General features: G+C 45.2%; 3 protein-coding genes across 7 annotated transcripts; 1 reads left to right on the top strand and 2 right to left on the bottom strand.

Annotated features, from left to right (window-relative positions):
* Positions 1–3,869: 3,869 nt before the first annotated feature.
* On the top strand, positions 3,870–15,721 carry LOC121576816 (calcium homeostasis endoplasmic reticulum protein-like). 3 transcript variants are annotated; one of them, XM_041890319.2, is made up of 18 exons: positions 3,870–4,057; positions 4,594–4,767; positions 5,247–5,285; positions 5,957–6,120; positions 6,376–6,513; positions 6,610–6,761; positions 6,966–7,077; positions 7,169–7,258; positions 9,119–9,320; positions 10,258–10,418; positions 10,675–11,131; positions 11,342–11,592; positions 11,731–11,864; positions 11,943–12,029; positions 12,426–12,560; positions 12,719–12,856; positions 14,850–15,130; positions 15,335–15,721. In XM_041890319.2, the coding sequence occupies exons 1-18, from the start codon at positions 4,033–4,035 to the stop codon at positions 15,370–15,372; spliced, it is 2,778 nt and encodes a 925-aa protein (XP_041746253.1). In that variant the 5' UTR covers positions 3,870–4,032; the 3' UTR covers positions 15,373–15,721. The 3 variants fall into 3 exon arrangements, with proteins under 3 accessions (XP_041746253.1, XP_045079439.1, XP_045079440.1); XM_045223504.1 differs by having other exon boundaries at positions 11,336–11,592; XM_045223505.1 differs by lacking the exon at positions 5,247–5,285 and having other exon boundaries at positions 11,336–11,592.
* A 65-nt stretch (positions 15,722–15,786) lies between these two features.
* Positions 15,787–18,312, bottom strand: LOC123491969 (uncharacterized protein C19orf44 homolog). Its single transcript, XM_045223508.1, has 4 exons — positions 17,975–18,312; positions 17,747–17,836; positions 17,356–17,522; positions 15,787–16,184 (listed from the first exon to the last, which is right to left on the bottom strand). Exons 1-4 carry the CDS (start codon positions 18,090–18,092, stop codon positions 16,095–16,097), a joined length of 465 nt encoding a protein of 154 aa, XP_045079443.1. The 5' UTR covers positions 18,093–18,312; the 3' UTR covers positions 15,787–16,094.
* LOC121576817 (uncharacterized protein C19orf44) lies at positions 18,312–20,762 on the bottom strand. Of its 3 annotated transcripts, none has more exons than XM_041890321.2 (6): positions 20,611–20,762; positions 20,176–20,395; positions 19,316–20,056; positions 18,807–19,209; positions 18,553–18,634; positions 18,312–18,470 (listed from the first exon to the last, which is right to left on the bottom strand). In XM_041890321.2, the coding sequence occupies exons 2-6, from the start codon at positions 20,320–20,322 to the stop codon at positions 18,314–18,316; spliced, it is 1,530 nt and encodes a 509-aa protein (XP_041746255.2). In that variant the 5' UTR covers positions 20,323–20,395; positions 20,611–20,762; the 3' UTR covers positions 18,312–18,313. The 3 variants fall into 3 exon arrangements, with proteins under 3 accessions (XP_041746255.2, XP_041746254.2, XP_045079442.1); XM_041890320.2 differs by having other exon boundaries at positions 20,176–20,338; XM_045223507.1 differs by having other exon boundaries at positions 18,577–18,634; positions 20,176–20,338.
* Between the last annotated feature and the right edge of the window lie 997 nt (positions 20,763–21,759).

Genomic DNA, 21,759 nt, shown 5'->3' with positions numbered 1-21,759 from the left:
TGCAATCCTCCGAGTTACTCACTCCCGCCCGGGCTCTGATAGGGATGGCAGGTGCCCAGACCGACACAGAGACGGAGCTACAGAATCTGGACAAAGAACTGTCTGGTCTGAAGGGGACCGCTGAGAGGTATCGTTTGTTAAAGCAACAGTTAGACATGAAGACAGAAGAGTTAGATATCCTCCAGGCTAAACTCCAACAGAGCTCCTTCCCTAAGCAACAGGAGGAGCTGGAGAGGCTGCGCAGGACCATCGAGGAGTGTGAGGAGACCCTGCGCAGTAGTAAGGAGGTCAGAAGAAGGCAGAGGAGAAGTACAAGGTGTTGGAGAACAAGATGAAGAATGCGGAGGCAGAGAGAGAGAAGGAACTGAAAGCTGCTCAACAGAAGCTAAACTCTGCTAAAACCAAGGCTGATGCGTTCAGTAAGAAACTCAGGGAGAGACAACAGGAGGCTGAGTCCCTGGTCCTAGAGGTGGAGGAGTTGAAGAGAGAGCAGGCTGGCAAGCACCACGGCAATGCGGACGCCCTCTCCCGGCGTGATGCCTTCTTCGCTGCCTTTACCCGACGAGGACGTCGGTCCCGAGAGGGGGATGTGTGATGTCACGAGAGGCTGTGTCCTGGAGGGACGTTACATCCCCTGAGGTGGCTGCAAACCCAGACAGCTATGGCTCCATCTGCTGGTATGGTCGGGAACTCCACCCCTCTATGGCCAATCTTCCCACGCAGCTGAAACAAATCAGGAGCTGATGAGCTGAAGGTTTGGAAGGGAAGAGACACACTGAGGGAGTGTGTGGGGGGTGAAGAGACACAGTCTCCAAGCTGGGCTCTCTGGAGGACAAGAGTGCTGCACGTCCACTTCCATGAGGAATATAAGGATTTGGAGATACTTACCTTTGGGAAATACTCACCTTTGGATATATGCACCTGTGGAAATACGTGAGAGACATTTGGAAGGACTTTTTGCTGGGTTGGCCACTAGCTGCAACGTGGACTACAGTAAGGCTGGGGAAAAGTTATCTGAGCGAGTGAGAATTATGATTTTGGATGTGGAAGAGACATCCCTGAACTGTTAACCCTTAAAGAGCCACAAGAGAACAGAATTTTGTTATATTTTCGTTAATTTCCCAAGACCTATAATAAAATCCTTGTTTTGTTTGAACCTTGTCTCCATGCACTACTTGAGCAATCCCGCTGAAAGCTGTGTAGCCTCTCGTGACGTCACAATATATTTAACAGCCTTATTGGGAGGACGCATTCCTCAGTGGGGATAATAAGGGAAAGGAGCTCAATTAATTGGGTTTGATTAAGAGAGCTTTTCAATGGGACACAGCTTTTTCGCATGACATAATTGGAAGTCAGTGAGAGAGAGGGGGGTGTGAGCGGAGGATTTGTTGGCTGGCGCCAGTGTTTGGTGTGTGTCCCCCCCCCACCCCCTGTAGAGAAATTAGTGGATTTGGCTATTTCAGCCACACCCGTTGCTGACAGGTGTATAAAATCGAGCACACAGCCATTAAATCTCCGTAGACAAACATTGGCAGTAGAATGGCCTTACTGAAGAGCTCAGTGACTTTCAACGTGGCACTGTCATACGATGCCACGTTTCCAACAAGTCAGTTCATCAAATTTCTGCCCTGCTAGAGCTGCCCCGGTCAACTGTAAGTGCTGTTATTGTGAAGTGGAAACATCTAGGAGCAACAACGGCTCAGCCGCGAAGTGGTAGGCCACACAAGCTCACGGAATGGGACCACTGAGTGCTGAAGCGTGTAGCCCGTAAAAATTGTCTGTCCTCGGTTGCAACAGTCACTACCGAGTTCCAAACTGCCTCTGGAAGCAACGTCAGCACAATAACTGTTCGTCGGGAGCTTCATGAAATGGGTTTCCATGGCCGAGCAGCCGTACACAAGCCTAAGATCACCATACGCAATGCCAAGCGTAGGCTGGAGTGGTGTAAAGCTCGCCGCCATTGGACTCTGGAGCAGTGGAAACGCGTTCTCTGGAATGCATAGTGCCAACTGCATAGTTTGGTGGAGGAGGAATAATGGTCTGGGGCAGATTTTCATGGTTCGGGCTAGGCCCCTTAGTTCCAGTGAAGGGAAATCTTAATGTTCCAGCATACAATAACATTCTAGACGATTCTGTGCTTCCAACTTTATGGCAACATTTTGGGGAAGGCCCTTTCCTGTTTCAGCATGACAATGCCCGCATGCACAATGCAAGGTCCATACAGAAACTCTATATTAATGCCCATAATTTTGGAATGAGATGTTCGATGAGCAGGTGTCCAAATACTTTTGGTCATGTAGTGTATCTCGTGTTGTAAACCTCCTTAGGCTCTCATTCACCAGAAAACATGCATTGGGATAGGCTGTGCGAGGGCCTGCTATACATTCGGTGTGAGATTGTCACTTCCGCTCTGCTACTTTAGAACAATTATTATAATGCATGTGAAACACCTCCCGATAACCCCAGATTGTTTATGATGTAGATCACACATGCATGTGCGCGCGCACACACACACACACACACACACACACACACATAGACACACTGTAATGCACTGTGCAGGAACTGTTAAGGAAAACACACCTGGTATAATCAGTCTGCTCATTGTGTTTGTATAATCTGGTTACACTATAATCTATTATGGGAGGGAGGGCCCAAAAAATTGTCAAAGACTCCAGTCACCCAAGTCATAGACTGTTCTCTCTGCTACCGCACGGCAAGCGTTACCGGAGCGCCAAATCTAGGTCCAAAAAGCTCCTTAACAGCTTCTACCCCCAAGCCATAAGACTGCTGTACAATTAATCAAATGGCCACCTGGACTATTTACATTGTCACCCCCCCTACCTACATGTACAAATTACCTCGACTAACCTGTACCCCCGGACATTGACTCAGTACCGGTACCCCCTGTATATAGCCTCGTTGTTGTTATTTTATTGTGTTAATTTTTATTTTATTTTTTACTTTAGTTTATTTAGTAAATATTTTCTTAACTCTATTTCTCGAACTGCATTGTTGGTAAAGGGCTCGTAAGTAAGCATTTCATGGTAAGGTCTACACCTGTTGTATTCGGCTCATGTGACAAATACAATTTGATTTTATTTGATATTATTAGAGACAGCCAAACCATTCAATCGAGACTACAGTAAATCCAAAAATGTAATCCACATGCATTCTCCTCACCCCACAACTAGATTATGAAAGATCTCATCCTCAAACTATGGGTTTTCCACTTCATCTCCACTTGAATTAATATTTGTGAACTATGGCAATTGGCAAGGGTATTCGCTCTGGCCACCAGACTGGACAGCATGTAAAAGAGATTACTAGCGCTCCCTATGGTTGACATTTAGAAAACGCATCTCCTATATTCAACTCATTTGCTGAGATTCTTAATATCAATGTATGGTTTATCACTCACTAGTCTATATACACAAATGTACTCATGTAAACAAAGGACAGTGTGGCAGACTAGTTAGAGTTTCTTAGGAATGTTTAGGGGAACAAACATGTGTGACTGGGATGTAGCTCAGTTGGTAGAGCATGGCGTTTGCAACGCCAGGGTTGTGGGTTCGATTCCAACGGGGGGCCAGTATGAAAAATAAAAAAATTATGTATGCACTCACTAACTGCAAGTCGCTCTGGATAAGAGCGTCTGCTAAATGACTAAAATGTAAATGCCTGCTTCCTTATGTAGGCAGTGCAACAAAAAAAACTAGAGTCCATATTTTTGGGAGGGTGAAAGCAATGAATCATCATAACACTTTTTTTCATGTTGCTAAAGTTGGATTTACATGTGTACCTTGCCAGTCCTACAAGTGCTTGACACGCCACCGGTGGAGCGCTGTAGCTGCTTTATTCCAGTGGCACCTGAAGTATGAAGTCCTCGAAGTACTTCCGGTGCTGGAGTGTCTAACATTTTGGAATGCTGCTGTATTTTCCTTCAACCAGATAGCTAGATAACATTTTCTCATATTAATCTGGGTGTCTTTGTGGTTCAGCGGGCTCGCTGTTACTTGATTGAAGACAAACATGGATATTCCTACAGCTCCTGAGGGTTTGTATCTTTAATTTTGAGTAACTAGCAATGCAATGTGCTAGCTAACTTAGCATGCTGTGCAATGAAGATACGCAGCTAACTTAACTAGCTAGTTTAGCCAAAGCTAGTCAGGCACATGATTGTCGTTACTAAGCTAGAATTCTATGCTTTTTATTAGCTTTGTGATCAGCTAATGAATCTATTTCTACTTAGCTCACTAACCTATTTGGACTGTTTTGACTGATACACCTAGCTACAGTTAGCTATAGTCGCGCATGCGTCGATACTGTCCCTTTTACGCGACTACTTTTCTGACAAGTGCCCACTTTACCTGACACGGTTACCTTGCACAGTACATAGCTGGGGGAGGGGGAACCAGGTTTTGGGGAGGGGGCACCATCATAACCTGACAAATAGCTAGCTTGATTGCTTTGCGAAAAGTAATTCTGCGTTGACATTAGTTAACGTAACAATAATAGAGACCCCTGTGTATGGTGTATCAGAAATCATGTTGTGACTCACCATAAAAATGTCCCTATTGTTTTCCTCCTCAGACCAAGAGCTGAAAAATGTCATTGACAAACTGGCCCAGTTTGTAGCTCGAAATGGCCCGGAGTTTGAGAAGATGACAATGGAGAAACAGAAGGACAATTCTAAATTCTCTTTTCTGTTTGGAGGGGACTTCTTCACCTATTACCGGTGCAAGCTTGCTATGGAACAACACCAGCGTATGTAGCTCATATAGCTATCCATTCAAATAGGCTTATTTTAGCTCTTTCTAGTCATTGCAGGAAGAAGACCAGACCTGCATGTATTTCTGTCAAATCACGATACTAGGAAGTAGGCTAAGGAAGGAAAGGAAACAAAACATGAAGCAGACTTCATTTCTTATGGAAAACAGTCCCAATGTTGGGGAAAAAACAGACTTAGGTTGTCAACCAGTCACATTTGTTTATTTAGCAAGCTATAGCACACAATATTTTACAAAAGTAGGTTATAAAGGACCATAGAGTAAAGTCTGCTTCACAGCGTCTGTGTTTTCTTTTTGCAAAGTAAAATCTTGTATCGTAGAGTCGTACTATCTTGATACTGGTATTGTGACAACACCATGCAGCACCCCTACTACCAGCGGCTATGGACAACACTAATTAAAGGTGTGGCTGTTTGTTTGCCAGCTGTATTATAATGTGTGCTTCTCTCCACATAGATCCTACTACCCACGAATGTGAGGAGTATAAGTTGGAAGGTATTTACTGGAAAGTTGTGTAGAAAAGTGCAATTCTAGTACCAACCTGCACATTTAGCATCAGCAGGGATTGAAGGCTTTGTTTTTGTATTGTGTTTAATGTGTTTGTATTTTTCAATCATGATGATTTGGAGATGGGGATACCCTTGCTGCTGGTGTTGATCTAAAATACTTGTCTAAACATTGTAGTTTTGAAATTTCAACCACAATTCAAGTTTGGACTTTGCGGAGCCTAAGTATGTCAGTTTGCTAAGAAAGTGTTCTTGATATTCTTGATGCTTGTTGATATCAAATGTAGATTTATTTAGTTTTTGTCTGTTGCTTGTGATTGTTTCAATGCTGCTGCAAAGTTTTTGTGACTTAAAAATCCACATGCTCTCCTGTTACAAAATTAAGATTTTTTTTCAATATACATTCCTTTGAAGTATAAAGGAATTGAGTTAAATGAAGATGAGAACATTCCTTGACCTGGCATGAAGCTAGTTGCATGTAAAAATGGTCATGTTCTGGTACTTCCTTAGCTTTTCCGGAATTTAATTTAATTGTGAATTTAATTTTTTTCTGTCACTTCAACTGCCTGTGCAAATGACAAAAAGCATCACTACTACAACAACAAAATGTTCCTTATCATGCTTTGTCCTTTAATCGCTTAGATATTTTTGCCTTGCCAGATCTTTATAATCCACCTGGTAAGGAAGTCCTAGACGTCCCTCCACCAATCGCCATCCTGGCCCCGCCCCCCATCGCCCCTGCCACGCCCTCTCTAGATGAGCTCATCCAGCAGAGCCAATGGAACCTGCAGCAGCAAGAACAGCAGCTGCTCACTCTCAGACAGGTACGGGTTACCTTACCCCAGGGTTGGTCAGTCTTCTAGACCATCATTAGTTGAATCAGTTGTGTTAGTGCTGGGCTGGTGCAAAAGCCTGCACACACTGGCCCTCCATGGCGCAGACTGACCAAAGTTACCATATCCTATATTCTCTGGTCATAAAATGTATGAGACAGAGTGCATGAAGTTTCAAAGCAAATACATTTGACAGCTGTTGTTTTTCCTAATGTCCAAACTGAACTGGTTGTCGTTTGATTCCAGGAGGAAGTGACGGCAGCCATAGCTCTGGCCATGGAGCAGCAGACCCAGAAGCTGCTGGCGGAGACTCAGCAGGACATCTCTGAATTTGACAACCTGCTGCAGCCCATCATTGACACCTGCACTAAAGACGCCATCTCGGTACGTTCATGACACCAGGTTAACACAACATAAGCAATAGATGAGAAGGGTCTGGTATGTTTAGTCAGTGGTATGTTTCTCTCTGGTTCCTCCCAGGCTGGTAAGAACTGGATGTTCAACAACGCCAAGGGCCCACTGCACTGTGAGCTGATGTGCTCACACCTCCGGAACCGCATCACAGCCGACACTGCTCACTTCGAACTCCGCCTACACCTCATCTATCTCACCAATGATGTCCTCCATCACTGGTAAAAGCATGGTGGAAATGAGACATTGTTTTTATCCTCAGAATGCACTTTTTTCATATCATATGTGATTGGCAATCTGATATGTGCATTTTAAACTGATGAAAAAAACAAACAAACCTGCTTGTGATCGATAATGTAAGTAATTATAATGTCATGCATTATATTCATGGTTTATTACGTGAACCTTGTCTTGTGTACCACCAGTCAGAGGAAGCAGCAGAGGGACCTGCTAGCAGCGCTGCAGAAGGTGGTGGTGCCCATCTACTGCACCAGCTTCCTGGCTGTAGAGGAGGACAAGCAGCAGAAGATCACACGGGTCAGTGGGCTGCCTGTTCAATGTAGACATTGCTCCATATAGATGTTGCCTGTGTTTGAATGACACCTTCTATTTCCTGTTTCTCTCACAGCTTCTGCAACTCTGGGAAAAGAATGGCTACTTCGACGAGGTGACGATCCAGCAGTTACAGAGTCCAGCTGTGGGCTTGGGCCAGTATCAGGTGAGGACCTAGGCTAGTGGCCTAGTAAAGTGAAATACTGCAAATTGGCTGACAGTTAAAAGCTTTGGACTTAGAAGTCAACCACATACAGTACCAGTCAAAAGTTTGGACACACCTACTCATTCAAAGGTTTTTCTTTCTTTCTTTTTTACAATTTTCTACATTGTAGAATAATAGTGAAGACATCAAAACTTTGAAATAACACATATGGAATCATGTAGTAACAACAAAAGTGTTAAACAAATCAAAATATATTGGATATTTGAGATTCTTCAAATAGCCACCTTTGCCTTGATGACAGCTTTGCACACTCTTGGCATTCTCTCAACCAGCATCACCTGGAATGCTTTTCCAACAGTCTTGAAGGAGTTCCCACATATGCTTAGCACTTGTTGGCTGCTTTTCCTTCACTCTGCCGTCCGACTCATCCCAAACCATCTCAATTGGGTTGAGGTCGGGGGATTGTGGAGGCCAGGTCATCTGATGCAGCACTCCATCACTCTCCTTCTTGGTAAAATAGCCCTTACACAGTCTGAAGGTGTGTTGGGTCATTGTCCTGTTGAAAAACAAAATGATAGTCCCACTAAGCCCAAACCAGATGGGATGGCGTATCGCTGCAGAATGCTGTGGTAGCCATGCTGGTTAAGTATGCCTTGAATTCTAAATAATTCACAGACAGTGTGTCACCAGCAAAGCACCCCCACATCATAACACCTCCTCCTCCATGCTTTACGGTGGGAACTACACATGCAGAGATCATCCGTTCACCCACACCGCGTCTCACAAAGACACAGTGGTTGGAACCGAAAATCTCAAATTTGGACTCCAGACCAAAGGAAAAATTTCCACTGGTCTAATGTCCATTGCTCGTGTTTCTTGGCTCAAGCAGGTCTCTTCTTCTTATTGGTGTCCTTTAGTAGTGGTTTCTTTGCAGCAATTCGACCATGAAGGCCTGATTCACACAGTCCCCTCTGAACAGTTGATGTTGAGATGTGTCTGTGACTTGAACTCTGTGAAGCATTTATTTGGGCTGCAATTTCTGAGGCTGGTAACTCTAATGAACTTATCCTCTGCAGCAGAGGTAACTCTGGGTCTTCCATTCCTGTGATGATCCTCATGAGAGCCAGTTTCATCATAGCGCGTCATGGTTTTTGCGACTGCACTTGAAGAAACGTTCAAAGTTCTTGAAATGTTCCGTATTGACTGACCTTCATGTCTTAAAGTAATGATGGACTGTCATTTCTCTTTGCTTATTTGAGCTGTTCTTGCCATAATATGGACTTGGTCTTTTACCAAATAGGGCTATCTTCTGTATACCCCCCCACCTTGTCACAACACAACTGATTGGCTCAAACACATTAAGAAGGAAAGAAATTCCACAAATTAACTTTTAAGAAGGCACACCTGTTAATTGAAATGCATTCCAGGTGACTGACTACCTCATGAAGCTGGTTGAGAGAATGCAGAGTGTGCAAAGCTGTCATCAAGGCAACGTTTGGCTATTTGAAGAACCTCAAATATAAAATATATTATGATTTGTTTAACACTTTTTTGGTTACTACATGATTCCATATGTGTTATTTCATAGTTTTGATGTCTTCACTATTATTCTACAATGTAAAAAAAAATTGTACAAATAAAGAAAAACCCTTGAATGAGTAGGTGTGTCCAAACTTTTGACTGGTAGTGTATATGCGTGCTGCCCCATGTCACACAAGAAGGTCCATCAAAATATAATACAATTTACAGCGCATGATTTTAATTGAATTTATTTTATTCACTCCAGCCAGGCCGTTCATCACTAGTGTTTTCTGCAGCACTAACAATACCATCCTCCTGCTCATCTCCTCTCTCTCCCAGGCCTCTCTGATCACAGAGTACGCTGCGGTGGTGCAGCCCATTCAGCTGGCCTTCCAGCAGCAGATCCAGACCCTGAAGACGCAGCATGAGGAGTTTGTGGCCAACCTGGCGGTTCAGCAGCAGCAGAATGCAGCAGCCGCAGCAGCAGTGAGCCAGCTAGCTGCAGCAGAGCCTGACATTAAGGCAGTCACCACTCAGCCTGGTGAGGGGAGAGAGAGAAGAACATACTCGTACACGCATGTATAAACACACATTCTCAAGCACACACACAGTGGTGGAAAAGTACTCAATTGTCATACTTGAGTAAAAGTAAAGATACCGTGATAGAAAATGACTCAAGTGAAAGTCACCCAGTAAAATCCTACTTGAGTAAAAGTCAAAGTATTTGGTTTTAAATATACTTAAGTATCAAAAGTAAATGTAATTGCTAAAATATACTTAAGTATGAAAAGTAAAAGTATAAATCATATCTTGTTCCTTATATCAAGCAAACCAAATGGCACATTTTTTTTTTTTTTTAAATTTATGGATAGCCAGGGGCACACTCAGACATCATTTACAAATACAGCATTTGTCTTTAGTGAGTCCGCCAGATCAGAGGCAGTGGGGATGTGTGTGAATTGGACCATTTCCCTGTGCTGCTAAGCATTCAAAATGTATCAAGTACTTTTGGGTGTCAGGGAAAATGTATGGAGTAAAAAGTACATTATGTTCTTTAGGAATGTAGTGAAGTAAAAGTTGTCAAAAATATAAATAGTGAAGTACAGAAACTCAAGAAAACTACTTAAGTAAAAATACTTTAAAGTACTACTTAAGTACTTTACACCACTGCGCGCACACACACACACACACCAGGCACTTCATTATGTGCTTTTGTTTACATGTTGTGGCTATTGTTAGCAAAACAGCACTGTAGAGAAGATGGTGATGGATTTGGTTGACTTTTAGGCTGTCTCTCTTGGGTACACACACACCAAGCACTTCATAATGTTATTAGTTTACATGTTGATTATGGGTAGATTCTTCATCTATAGCCATATTTACCCATTAACCAAATATCCTCTCACTGTCTTGTGGTGTCGAAGGCATTTCACTGTAGTTGTGCATGTGACATTAAAACGTGAAACTTAAAACGACAGGAGAGGTGAAGGCGTCCATGTCTGGCCCTCCTGGTGATTATGACGGAGCCCAGTCCAGATCAGACCCCGGTGCCAACAACAGTGGCCACTCTGATAACTCCTCTTCCAAACCCTGGTTTGACCCACAACACATGTCTGGAGGCTGGAACCCCAATCAGCCAGTAAGCTGCTCTCCTAATGTGTTTGTATGCAGTGTGTGACTGTTCCCTTATTGTGTAAAACTACAAGGAATAGTCTGTGGATATACTTACAGGTTTACTGTTGTTGTGGAGTTGAACAGATTGACTGATGTTCCTATCTATTGAATCAGTCCAATGCTAACAAACTGTTGAGTTGATGAATGAGTGGGTGGTGAAGGTACAGTAACATGGAAGATGAGTCTCCGTCTAAACACCATTTATTTTTGTCCCCTCTCAGCCTCCGTTCGACCCCACCCAGGCGCCCCCGCCGTGCCCCCCCTGGAACAGCCACGAGGGCATCTGGAACGAGCAGAGGGGGGACCCCAGCTGGAGCGGAGGCCCCCCAAGGGGGGAGGGGGGTCCCTGGAGCGGAGGGGGAGGACAGAACGAGCCCCCTCCCAACTGGAGCGGTCAGTACGACCAGCCCCCCTGGAGCAACCAGGGACCTGACCAGCCCCCCTGGGGCCAGAGAGATCCGCCCTTCCCCCGCATGCAGAGGCCCCCCCACTTCAGAGGGCCCTTCCCGCCCCACCAGCCAGGGCCCCCTCCCTTCAACCAGCCGCCCCCGCCTCCCCACAACTTTGGCCGGTTCCCGCAGCGCTACATGCAGGATGACTTTCCACCCAGGCACCACTTTGAGAGGCCGCCCTACCCTCCACACCGCTTTGACTACCCACAGGGAGACTTCCCTGGAGGTAAGAATACAGGACAGGTCCCACCCTGTGAGTTCAATATTCACCGTTTTTTCTATGACTATTGCATATGAGCACCCCTCTGGTTTAGTTTCCTGACCACCATCCATAGTTACCGTTCACATAGCGTTGATTTACATCAGTAACTGAAAGTACTAGCTGCAACATGTAATTTAACTGAGTATCTCCCCATGCCCCTGCGTGTTGACCAAGACATGGGCCCTCCTCCGCACCACCACCCTAGCCAGAGGATCCCTCCTCCGGGTATGGGGGGAGGGGAGCACCCTCCCTGGGGGGGTAACCAGCACCCAGACTTCGGCCCCCCGTCCCACGGCTTCAACGGCCAGTCCCCCCACATGAGACAGCGTCCAGCCCCGGCTCACGTCAACCAGGACGACCCCAGCCTGGTCCCCAACGTCCCCTACTTCGACCTGCCCGCCGGACTCATGGCCCCTCTTGTCAAAGTGAGTGGCAAGGGATGAAGATGTCGATTGCTTTTCAAGGAGAAATTGTTTCCACAGCTCACCATACATGGAGATACATATATTTATTGGACACAGTGATCTAAACAGTTATGTTCTCTACCTGTTTATGTGCGTTAGCTGGAAGACCATGACTACAAAGCACTGGATCCCAAAGACATCCGTCTGCCTCCCCCGATGCCCCCCAGTGAACGCCTGTTAGCTGCTGTGGAGGCCTTCTACAGCCCCCCCTCCCACGACCGACCCAGGAACAGGTAAAACACAAACATTTTCACTTGATGTGATCAATGCAATGTGTGTGCTCTATTGATTACAATGTGTTTGTCTGTCAGTGAGGGCTGGGAACAGAACGGCCTGTATGAGTTCTTCAGAGCCAAGATGAGAGCCAGGAGGAGAAAGGGCCAGGAGAAACACAACAGGTGAGACAGTCTGCCTGCTGACCAGCCTTATGTCTCTCACACACACACTTATCTGTAGTATAATGAGACTTTGGGTGTCTATTAACATAAAATAAATGTGCCTTTGAAATCAGCAGGTAAATACAAATGCTTTGCAAGTCTGTTCGTCTTATTTCCCATCTGTGTCACAGGAAGCTGCTGATGGGAGGACTGATCATAATAATGGCTGGAATGGTGTGAATAGAATGGTATCAAACACATCAAAAACCATGTGTTTGTGTTCGATACCATTCCATTTATTTTGTTCCAGCCATTACAATGCGCCCGTCCTCCACAATTAAGTTGCCGCCTGTCGTAAGTGTAAATACGGTATGAGAGATGAGTGTTAACGAGGTGTGTTCTCTCTGTCTCTCCCAGTGCACACGGTAGTCGTTCACACAGCCGTTCTCGTAGTCAGGGCCGCTCCTCGTCTGAATCCAGCTCCAGATCCTCCAAGTCCTCCCGCTCCTCCTCCCGGTCCCGATCTCGCTCCTACTCCCGATCTCGCTCCAGGTACGCACAGATGGGAGTCTTCCTGATTTAACAGGAATTCCTGAACTCCGAAATTTAGATTTTGTTAATGTTAGTTGGTGGTGATGCACCACCAACACGAGACCGACACAGTTACGAAGACATTGATGCTTATGACTTTTTGTATTTCACCTCCACAGGAGCAGGAGCCGATCCAGGTCGTCCCGCAGTCGCTCTCGTTCTAGGTCTCGCTCCAGATCTCGCTCTCCTGACAAGAGACGGCAAGAGAGGCCTGCCTCCGCCCCCGCCTCCCAGAAGTCCCGTAGCCCCTCCCCTCCGTAAGTCCCTCATCTCATCATGCACAGGATCCTACTGTCCACACATCCTATTGCGTCTGACATATTGCTTGCAAATCTGTGCATATAATGGCGATACGGGCTTGGGGAGGGTAGAGACCGAATAGTAACTGCCATTGAGATAATGGAGGCGTCACACTCACATTGAAAAGTTAAAGCAGAGCATTGAAGGCTGTAGAACAGGGTTTCCCAACCCTCTCTTTTGGGCCCCACCCAGACATTTCACATTTTTGTTTTAACCCTAAACTGGCACACCTGATTCAGTTACTCAACTAATCATCAAGCCTTTGACTAATTGTTTAGGGTTAAAACAAAAATGTGAATCGTCTGAGGGGGCCCAAAGAGAGTGTTGGGGAACCCTGCTGTAGATAGGTTTTGCTGTCTTTACTGAATGTACAGTTGAAGTCGGAAGTTTACATACACTTAGGTTGGAGTCATTAAAACTCGTTTTTCAACCACTCCACACATTTCTTGTTAACAAACTATCGTTTTAGCAAGTCGGTTAGGACATTTACTTTGTGCATGACACAAGTAATTTTTCCAACAATTGTTTACAGACAGATTATTTCACTTATAATTCACTGTATCACAATTCCAGTGGGTCAGAAGTTTACATACACTAAGTTGACTGTGCCTTTAAACAGCTTGGAAAATTCCAGAAAATGATGTCATGGCATTAGAAGCTTCTGATAGGCTAATTGACATCATTTGAGTCAATTAGAGGTGTACCTGTGGATGTATTTCAAGGCCTACCTTCAAACTCAGTGCCTCTTTGCTTGACATCATGGGAAAATCAAAAGAAATCAGCCAAGACCTCAGATTATTATATTTTTTTGACCTCCAAGTCTGGTTCATCCTTGGGAGCAATTTCCAAACACCTGAAGGTACAACGTTCATCTGAACAAACAATAGTACGCAAGTGGTGCGAAAAGTGCAAATCAATCCCAGAACAACAGCAAAGGACCTTGTGAAGATGCTGGAGGAAACCGGTACAAAAGTATCTATATCCACAGTAAAACGAGTCCTATATCGACAACCTGAAAGGCCTCTCAGCAAGGAAGAAGCCGCTGCTCCAAAACCACCATAAAAAAGCCAGACTACGGTTTGCAACTGCACATGGGGACAAAGATCGTACTTTTTGGAGAAATGTCCTCTGGTCTAATGAAACAAAAATAGAACTGTTTGGCCATAATGACCATTGTTATGTTTGGAGGAAAAAAGGGGCTGCTTGCAAGCCGAAGAACACCATCCCAACCGTGAAGCACGGGGGTGGCAGCATCATGCTGTGGGGTTGCTTTGCTGCAGGAGGGACTGGTGCACTTCACAAAATAGATGGCATCATGAGGAAGGAAAATTATGTGGATATATTGAAGCAACATCTCAAGACATCAGTCAGGAAGTTAAAGTTTGGTCGCAAATGGGTCTTCCAAATGGACAATGACCCCAAGCATACTTCCAAAGTTGTGGCAAATGGCTTAAGGACAACAAAGTCAAGGTATTGGAGTGGCCATCACACAGCCCTGACCTCAATTCTATCGAAAATGTGTGGGCAGAACTGAAAAAGCGTGTGCGAGCAAGGAGGCCTACAAACCTGACTCAGTTACACCAGCTCCGTCAGGAGGAATGGGCCTAAATTCACCCAACTTATTGTGGGAAGCTTGTGAAAGGCTACCTGAAGCGTTTGACCCAAGTTAAACAATTTAAAGGCAATGCTACCAAATACTAATTGAGTGTATGTAAACTTCTGACCCACTGGGAATGTGATGAAAGAAATACAAGCTGAAATAAATCATTCTCTCTACTATTATTCTGACATTTCACATTCTTAAAATAAAGTGGTGATCCTAACTGACCTAAGACAGGGAATTTTTACGAGGATTAAATGTCAGGAATTGTGAAAAACTGAGTTTAAATGTATTTGGCTATGGTGTATGTAAACTTCCGACTTCAACTGTATTGGTTGTGATCTCCACAGAACTACGTCTGGTCTGGGCGCAGCCCCCTCTATCCTGCCTCCAGACAGCAGGCTGGGAGAGGAGAACAAGGGCCATCAGCTGCTCATGAAAATGGGCTGGAGTGGTTCTGGGGGGCTTGGGGCGAAGGAGCAGGGCATCCAGGACCCCATCAAGGGGGGAGAACTCCGGGACAAGTGGGACCAGTATAAAGGAGTGGGGGTGTCACTGGACGACCCTTATGAGAACTACCGCAGGAACAAGAGCTACAACTTTGTAGCTCGCATGAAGGCAAGGGAGGAAGGTAGGAATGTTCATCAAGTGATTTGTATGTATGCACTCACTAAACTGTATCGCTCTGGATAAGAGCGTCTGATAAATGACAAATGTAAATCTAAAATCTATTTTTAAACTTAAAAAAAAAAAATGAAATCCTGTGGTAGTGGATATGTGTATTTTTAGGTGATATGACAAACTAAAATATAACAAATGGTCTTGTTTATTTCAGTGAATCGGGATCCACAGGAGCCCCCTCCCCCCGAATGATGTGCATAGTAAATCAAACAACCCTTACTCAGAACACACCTCCAGTCAGTTTTTTGTACAGAATAATGGTCATAAGTGTTTGTTTGCAAAATCCTCCGTTTTAATGTTGCTTTTTCGTGATACTCTTTCATGTATTTTCTTAATGTTCCAGTTTTTGATTACTTGGAAATGGATAGAAATTGTATTGTGTTGCTCTTTTGAAAGAAAAATAAACTAAATCCCACAAAATAAGTTTGAAGAATTCACCCACTGACAACTGTAAATGTGAATCAAAATCACCCTCTAACCACATGCTGTAAAGAAAAACCATTTCATGTTTGAATTTGTTTGAATAAATGCGCTCACAGTTTGTCTCCGCTTGAATTTAAATGTAAGCTTTAAATAACATGACTAAAGAATTGTCCCTTCAGAATCAACCATCACAAATATGGTCCATTTAATATCAAGGTAAATTCACAAGCACTTAAGTGTAAAAAAAATATGATTAAAGTTCTCTGTCAATCTTTTAATTGAACAGCATTACATATCCTCATTGATCTGAATATAAAAATGGTACATTCTATAGAGAACATGACATCACTCAGTAAATGACCTTGTCATAAGGATGTCCTGAAGGTCAGTCTCACATGCCCCAACTAATAGATTGTTTTTTTTAAGAAAAAATAATCTCTAGTATAAAATATTTTAATAGCACCATGTGCAGTCCGAGCAGTTCCTGGTAGTCAGATGTAGTGGTACTCTCTCATTTCTTGAAGAACCTCCTCCAAGGCCTCTTCCATGGTCAGCTGGGGAGGCTTGTGACAGCGAATGAACTATAACACAGATAGCACAGGTTGATTGAATCCCACTACAATTCAGGAAAAGTAGAACAAATCTGAAAATGTAAATCTTTGTCTTGGATCATGACTACAAATGCACAGAGTAAGTGTGAAAACAATTAGGGTCCACAGTTGCCAGAAGATAGCGACCCTACCGTTACGCTTGTTTACACAGGTCGGAAATCAATCATTAAGACACCGTGGAGCCGGCGCGAGATATGGGTCGGAAAACGTACCTCAATGCAGGGATGGGATATGCCACTGTACTCCAAATTTTACTTTTATCCACACTGCTCCATCGAAGATTGAAATACTGTTCGTTTTCCTGGAAAACTGCCCTTTTTGTCCTCGTGCTAGTTACCAGTAGCCACAGCAGCCATTATGGAATGGCATGTCGCGTTCAACAACAAAGGAGCTGATTGGCTGACACTGCCATTACAAAATGGCTGCGGTGGCTACTGCTAGCTAGCATGAGTACGAAAAGGGCAGTTTTTAGAGAAATCTTCGATGTATCAGTGTGAAATTTGGAGTACAGTGGCATATCGCATTGCAGTATGTTTTCCGACCCATATCTCACACCGGCTCTCAACGGTGTCTTAATGCAGGGTTTCCCAAACTCGGTCCTGGGGCCCACCCCTGGGTGCACGTTTTAAAACCAAATAACCAACTCATCATCAAGCTTTGATTATTTGAATCAGCTGTGTAGTGCTAGGGTAAAAACCAAAACGTGCACCTGGGGGGGCCCAAGACCACAGGAGCCTGCTGAGGGGAGGACGGCTAATAATGGCCGAAACGGAGTAAATGGAATGTCACCAAACACATAGAAACCATGTGTTGGATGTATTTGACACAATTCCACCTATTCCAGTCCAGACATTACCATGAGCCCGTCCTCCCCAATTAAGGTGCCACCAACTTCCTGTGCCCAGGACCGAGTTTGGGAAACCCTGTCTTAATGTAACCATCAGTGCAGCTCAGTTTAAACAAGCGTAAAGGGTAGGGTCGCTATCTTCTGGCAAGGGTCCAAAGCAAATATTTGACAAAGGTTGAGAGCCCCTCATAAGAGGATAGGTGTCAAGGTGGGGTGTTTCACTATCAATTACACCTTCAGTACTACGCAAGTGTGTTGCAATTAAAGTTGGGATTGGGCATTAGAGTAGCCTACCTCCTTGGTGTCCTCCAGAGTAGTGTAGGTGTAGTCTGCAGGGCCCAGAGACTGCAGCAAGGAGGAATGGAGGTGGCGGCTGGTCTGGACAAAGTGTTTGGTGAGGGCCAGCTGCTGCCTCAGCATGTCGTTAAGGGCAAACACAGCAGGGCTGTACGCACTGAGGGCTGGGGAGGAGGTAGACACAATAGAGGTGTGGTCAGAAGGATGAAAACCTGAGCCTTTCCTGTTTAGATAAGAGATTATGCTTCAGGCATTACGGTGAAAATGAGGTGGGTGAAACAGTGCATCAACTAGCATGAGTTGCGATGTAGCGATTGAGGCTCAACTGAGGCATTTTATAAAAAAATAAGTGAATTGTTGTCACTGAACCGTGGCTGTAATGACATACCCTCCACGGCCTCTGCGCTGACGGTGTGACTTGCAACAGGGGTTGGATCCACGTAGGCCATCCCCACCGCTGGCCCCAGGGTGGCCATACCTACACAAACAGACGGGAATGACAGTGTTATGTAAGGAGAGGTATGACAGACAAGTAGCCATTACTACATTACACTGACTAAAATGCCAATATTGTTTTTGCTGTTGCAAATGTACTGTAGTTAGTTAGTGGACAAACCGGAGGACCAGGTGTAGGCCAGTCCGTCTGGTCGGGTCTGCACCGCAGCCTCTCTCACGCTCCTTCTGCTGGGTGATCGTCTTTTCGACACGCTAGACGGCGTGATAGTGTCAGCCATAGAGTGGGAGCGAGATGATGATCTGGAATAGGAACCACTGCTGCTTCTGCCACTGAATGAATCAGCGGTTCTACTGTAGTCTGTGTGGGTGACGTGACTGTCCCCCTCCGAGACACTGGAGTACTTGTCTCGCCGGGATGTGTCAGAGACGATGCAGTCCCTGACCTCGCTGACCTCCGACACGTCCTTGTCCCCGTCTCCCAGGTACTTGGAGATCTCACTCACCCTACTCCTGTCTGTCTCAGTCCTAATCTCACTCTCAAAGTCACTCTCATAGTCCTCCCTGGGCTCCTCTGATGGGATCTGCTCCTCACCAGAAACTTCCTCGATAAATGATCTAGGAGCAGGGTCCTTGTGCTTGACCGCTTTGGTTTCTTTCTGGAAAACAAAACCTCATCAGCAATGTAAAACATTATCCAGAAAGAACCTAATGGTACCACTGGCTGTCATTATTACTAACTTTTTTTTTTTTTTGTTCTCATACATTCCAAGCGTGACGACCGGTGCCAGGTCGTCCAGTGACATAATGTTAATCTTGAATTCTGCAGAGAAAACATGACTTAATTAATCAACTGAATTTGTAAATTATATTAAAGCTCTCTGCATCACTGTTTAGCCTTCACACTCAAAACACTATAGAAAAGCACATTTCACATTTCTATATTGCTTTTCACTATAACTCAGACTACAGATATTTAATGCATGACATCTTACCATCAGAGACCCCACTTTTCTCACTGGTGGCATCGTCAGAGGGCAGGTCCTCAGGGTAGAGCTCCGCCAGGGAGCCCAGGGCCTCAGGGAAGAGCTCCTCCAGGGAGCGCACCTCGCTGAGGGCTGACACTGAGGACCGGGAGCGCCTGAGGTGTCTGGACTGGGGGGAGCCCTGTCTGCCTGGGGAGGGAGCGTTGGGTGGAGAGGGCGATGGCGAGAGGACCACTGAGGCACTGCGGATGGAGAGAGAAGGGCTGTGCTGGGCCAGGGTTCGGCTGGAGAAGCACCTGGGGGACCCGAGTCGTTGAGGAAAGGGTGGGGAGCGGGACAGTGCTCTGACTGAGGATGGCCAGTCTGCCAGTGGAGGTGAGGGTGAAACCTTTTGGCTTCTTTTGACGAAGGACTGTGGAATATAAGCAAAAGGAGAGATGGTGGTTAGATTGCACATTGCTGGTACTAAATTGCTATTAATACCTAATAATATCACTCTTAGTAAGGCAGTGAGCTACCTTTCTAGTTGTTGTCTGTGAGGACACTCTTGCTTCTTTGTGCAGGCTATCCTCTGATGACTCAAAAGAGCCTCCCAGGAGCTTCCTCATATCCTCCTCATCACTGTCCAGAGTCACACCTCGACTGGCCACCCTGATTGGAGGAATAGGGGCTTTGGAACCACCCAATGGCATGGGATCCAGATCCGGGCCTTTCTCCTTGGGTGCTACAGCAGGTGTAGGTGATGAATTCGCTGTCTTCTTCAGGAAGCGTTTCCCCTTCATGCTGAGGTCACTGCTGGACTGGGAAGACAGGGGCGTCTCCCTCTCCTGGGTGGCTGGTGGTGTACTCCTATCAGCAGACAGCGCTGGTCCATCCCTGGCCTGTTGCCGGTTTCGGATGCGGTTCTCTATGAGGGCCAGTCGGCTCAGGGCTGCGCTCTGTGAGCTCCTCTGGTATGTGGTCACATATTTGGGCTCGACCGGCTGTGTCTGGGTCCTGCTCAGGGCTGGAGGTTGGCTGGTAACTGCAGCAGGTGGAGGGGCTTTCTTGAGGAACCTGCTCCCCCAACCTGCTCCAAAGCTCTCTGCTGGTGGGTCGTCCCTCCCCAGCTTTTTGTCGGTGATCTCATTGGGATGTTGTTTACTCACTGAGTCCTCTAAGGATAACGATAGGTCGCTCAGGTCCTGGAATGGGGTTTGTCTGGCTTGTGAGGTGTTTCTCCTATTGGCAATGGTATCCATATATCCCTGGGGAGATAACTGCAATAGAAATGCAAATTCCGTGAATACATTGCACTCAACATTCTTGCAGTTTGGGGTAGCTTAGCTAATGAACAAGCATTGGGTGTAGGGTATAAAATAAATTAACTTTAACTTACTGGATCTCCATGGGTTTTAACTCTTCCTTTAGCCACATAACGCTCTGGGTTATCTTTTGAGTCAGCAGAGCTTTTGGTAATTCTCCTCTCTGAGAGCTGTGCCTGTGCTCTTTCCAGAGCTGAACTCCTGCCTCCACGATTCCACATTCTCTACATCTATCAGCTTGTTCGAAAAACATTCAGATGAATAATTTTCAACAATTTGATATTTGCAAAACACCTGCGTTGTCATTGTTGATCATATGAAATAGAAAAATACATGCAGTAATGAAACATATTTTTTTTTACAACAAAGCAAGGCTATGTTCATCGTAAGTAGTCCTAAGCAGTTTTAAAAAATACAGTGACCTAAATTTACGTTGGGCTGCTAGCAAGAATATATCTGCTTTGCAGTCGCGTACAAAACAAGCAGGCGAGTGATTACGACATATGCACCTGATTAGATGTGTCCGTTTTGAGATTAACATTGTAGCAACGACATGATTTGGCCATGGATCGATAAACCACGATCGCTACAATGTATCCAACGTTTCACGTTAAACAGCTTCCCTCGTTTCCATGGGACGAATCGCAGTTTACTCACATGACATCATTTAAACGCGTCATTCTACGGAAAGCTAAAAGGAAAACGTCATTCTTGCTAAAAGGCACGGGCTATCAGAGGCATGTCATGAAATGGCAATAGGTCTGTGTTTTACTGTTATTGAACAAGAAATTGGGCAATCTGATCCTAGATCTGTGGTTAGTGACTACTTCGACCTCGAGTCGATGTGTAACAAAGATTATGGATATACTGATAAAATACTTCTCTCTCTGCTCCCGCCTATCCTTTCTTTGAATTAGTGGATACATCTAATTATTTGTATACTCTTTTGAATATTCGATGAGGGTTGTTTACCTCAACCACCTGTAATTCCATGGAGAGATGCTATGCTACTAACATTTACATTTACATTTAAGTCATTTAGCAGACGCTGTTATCCAGAGCGATTTACAAATTGGTGCATTCAATTTAGGATAGCCAGTGGGACAACCACCACTGGGGGAGGGGGGGTGTAGAAGGATTAGTGTTAGACTATTCCAGGTATTCCTTAAAGAGGAAGCGCAGTGGTCTAAGGCACTGCATCGCAGTGCTAGCTGTGCCACTAGAGATCCTGGTTCGAGTCCAGGCTCTGTCGCAGCCGGCCACAACCGGGAGACCCATGGGCGGCGCACAATTGGTCCAGCGTCGTCCAAGGTAGGGGAGGGTTTGTCCGGCAGGGATGTGGGTTCGTTTCCCACTGGGGGCCAGTATGAAAAAAATTAAAAATAAATACGTATGCATTCACTAACTAAGTCGCTCTGGATAAGAGCGTCTGCTAAATGACTTAAATGTCAAATGTAGGTAGGGTTTTAAGTGTCTCCGGAAGGTGGTCAGAGACACCCATACGTAAAAATGTATGCACACATGACTGTAAGTCGCTTTGGATAAAAGCGTCTGCTAAATGGCATATTATTATTATTATTATTATTATTACTCCGCTGTCCTGGCGTCGTGGGGGAGTTTGTTCCACCATTGGGGTGCCAGAGCAGCGAATAGCTTTG

Source organism: Coregonus clupeaformis, chromosome 11 (genome assembly GCF_020615455.1).
Source record: "Coregonus clupeaformis isolate EN_2021a chromosome 11, ASM2061545v1, whole genome shotgun sequence".
Classification (NCBI taxonomy): Eukaryota; Metazoa; Chordata; class Actinopteri; order Salmoniformes; family Salmonidae; genus Coregonus; species Coregonus clupeaformis.
The sequence above is the reverse complement of the archived record's forward strand: the minus strand, read 5'-3'. Positions and strand labels throughout refer to the sequence as shown.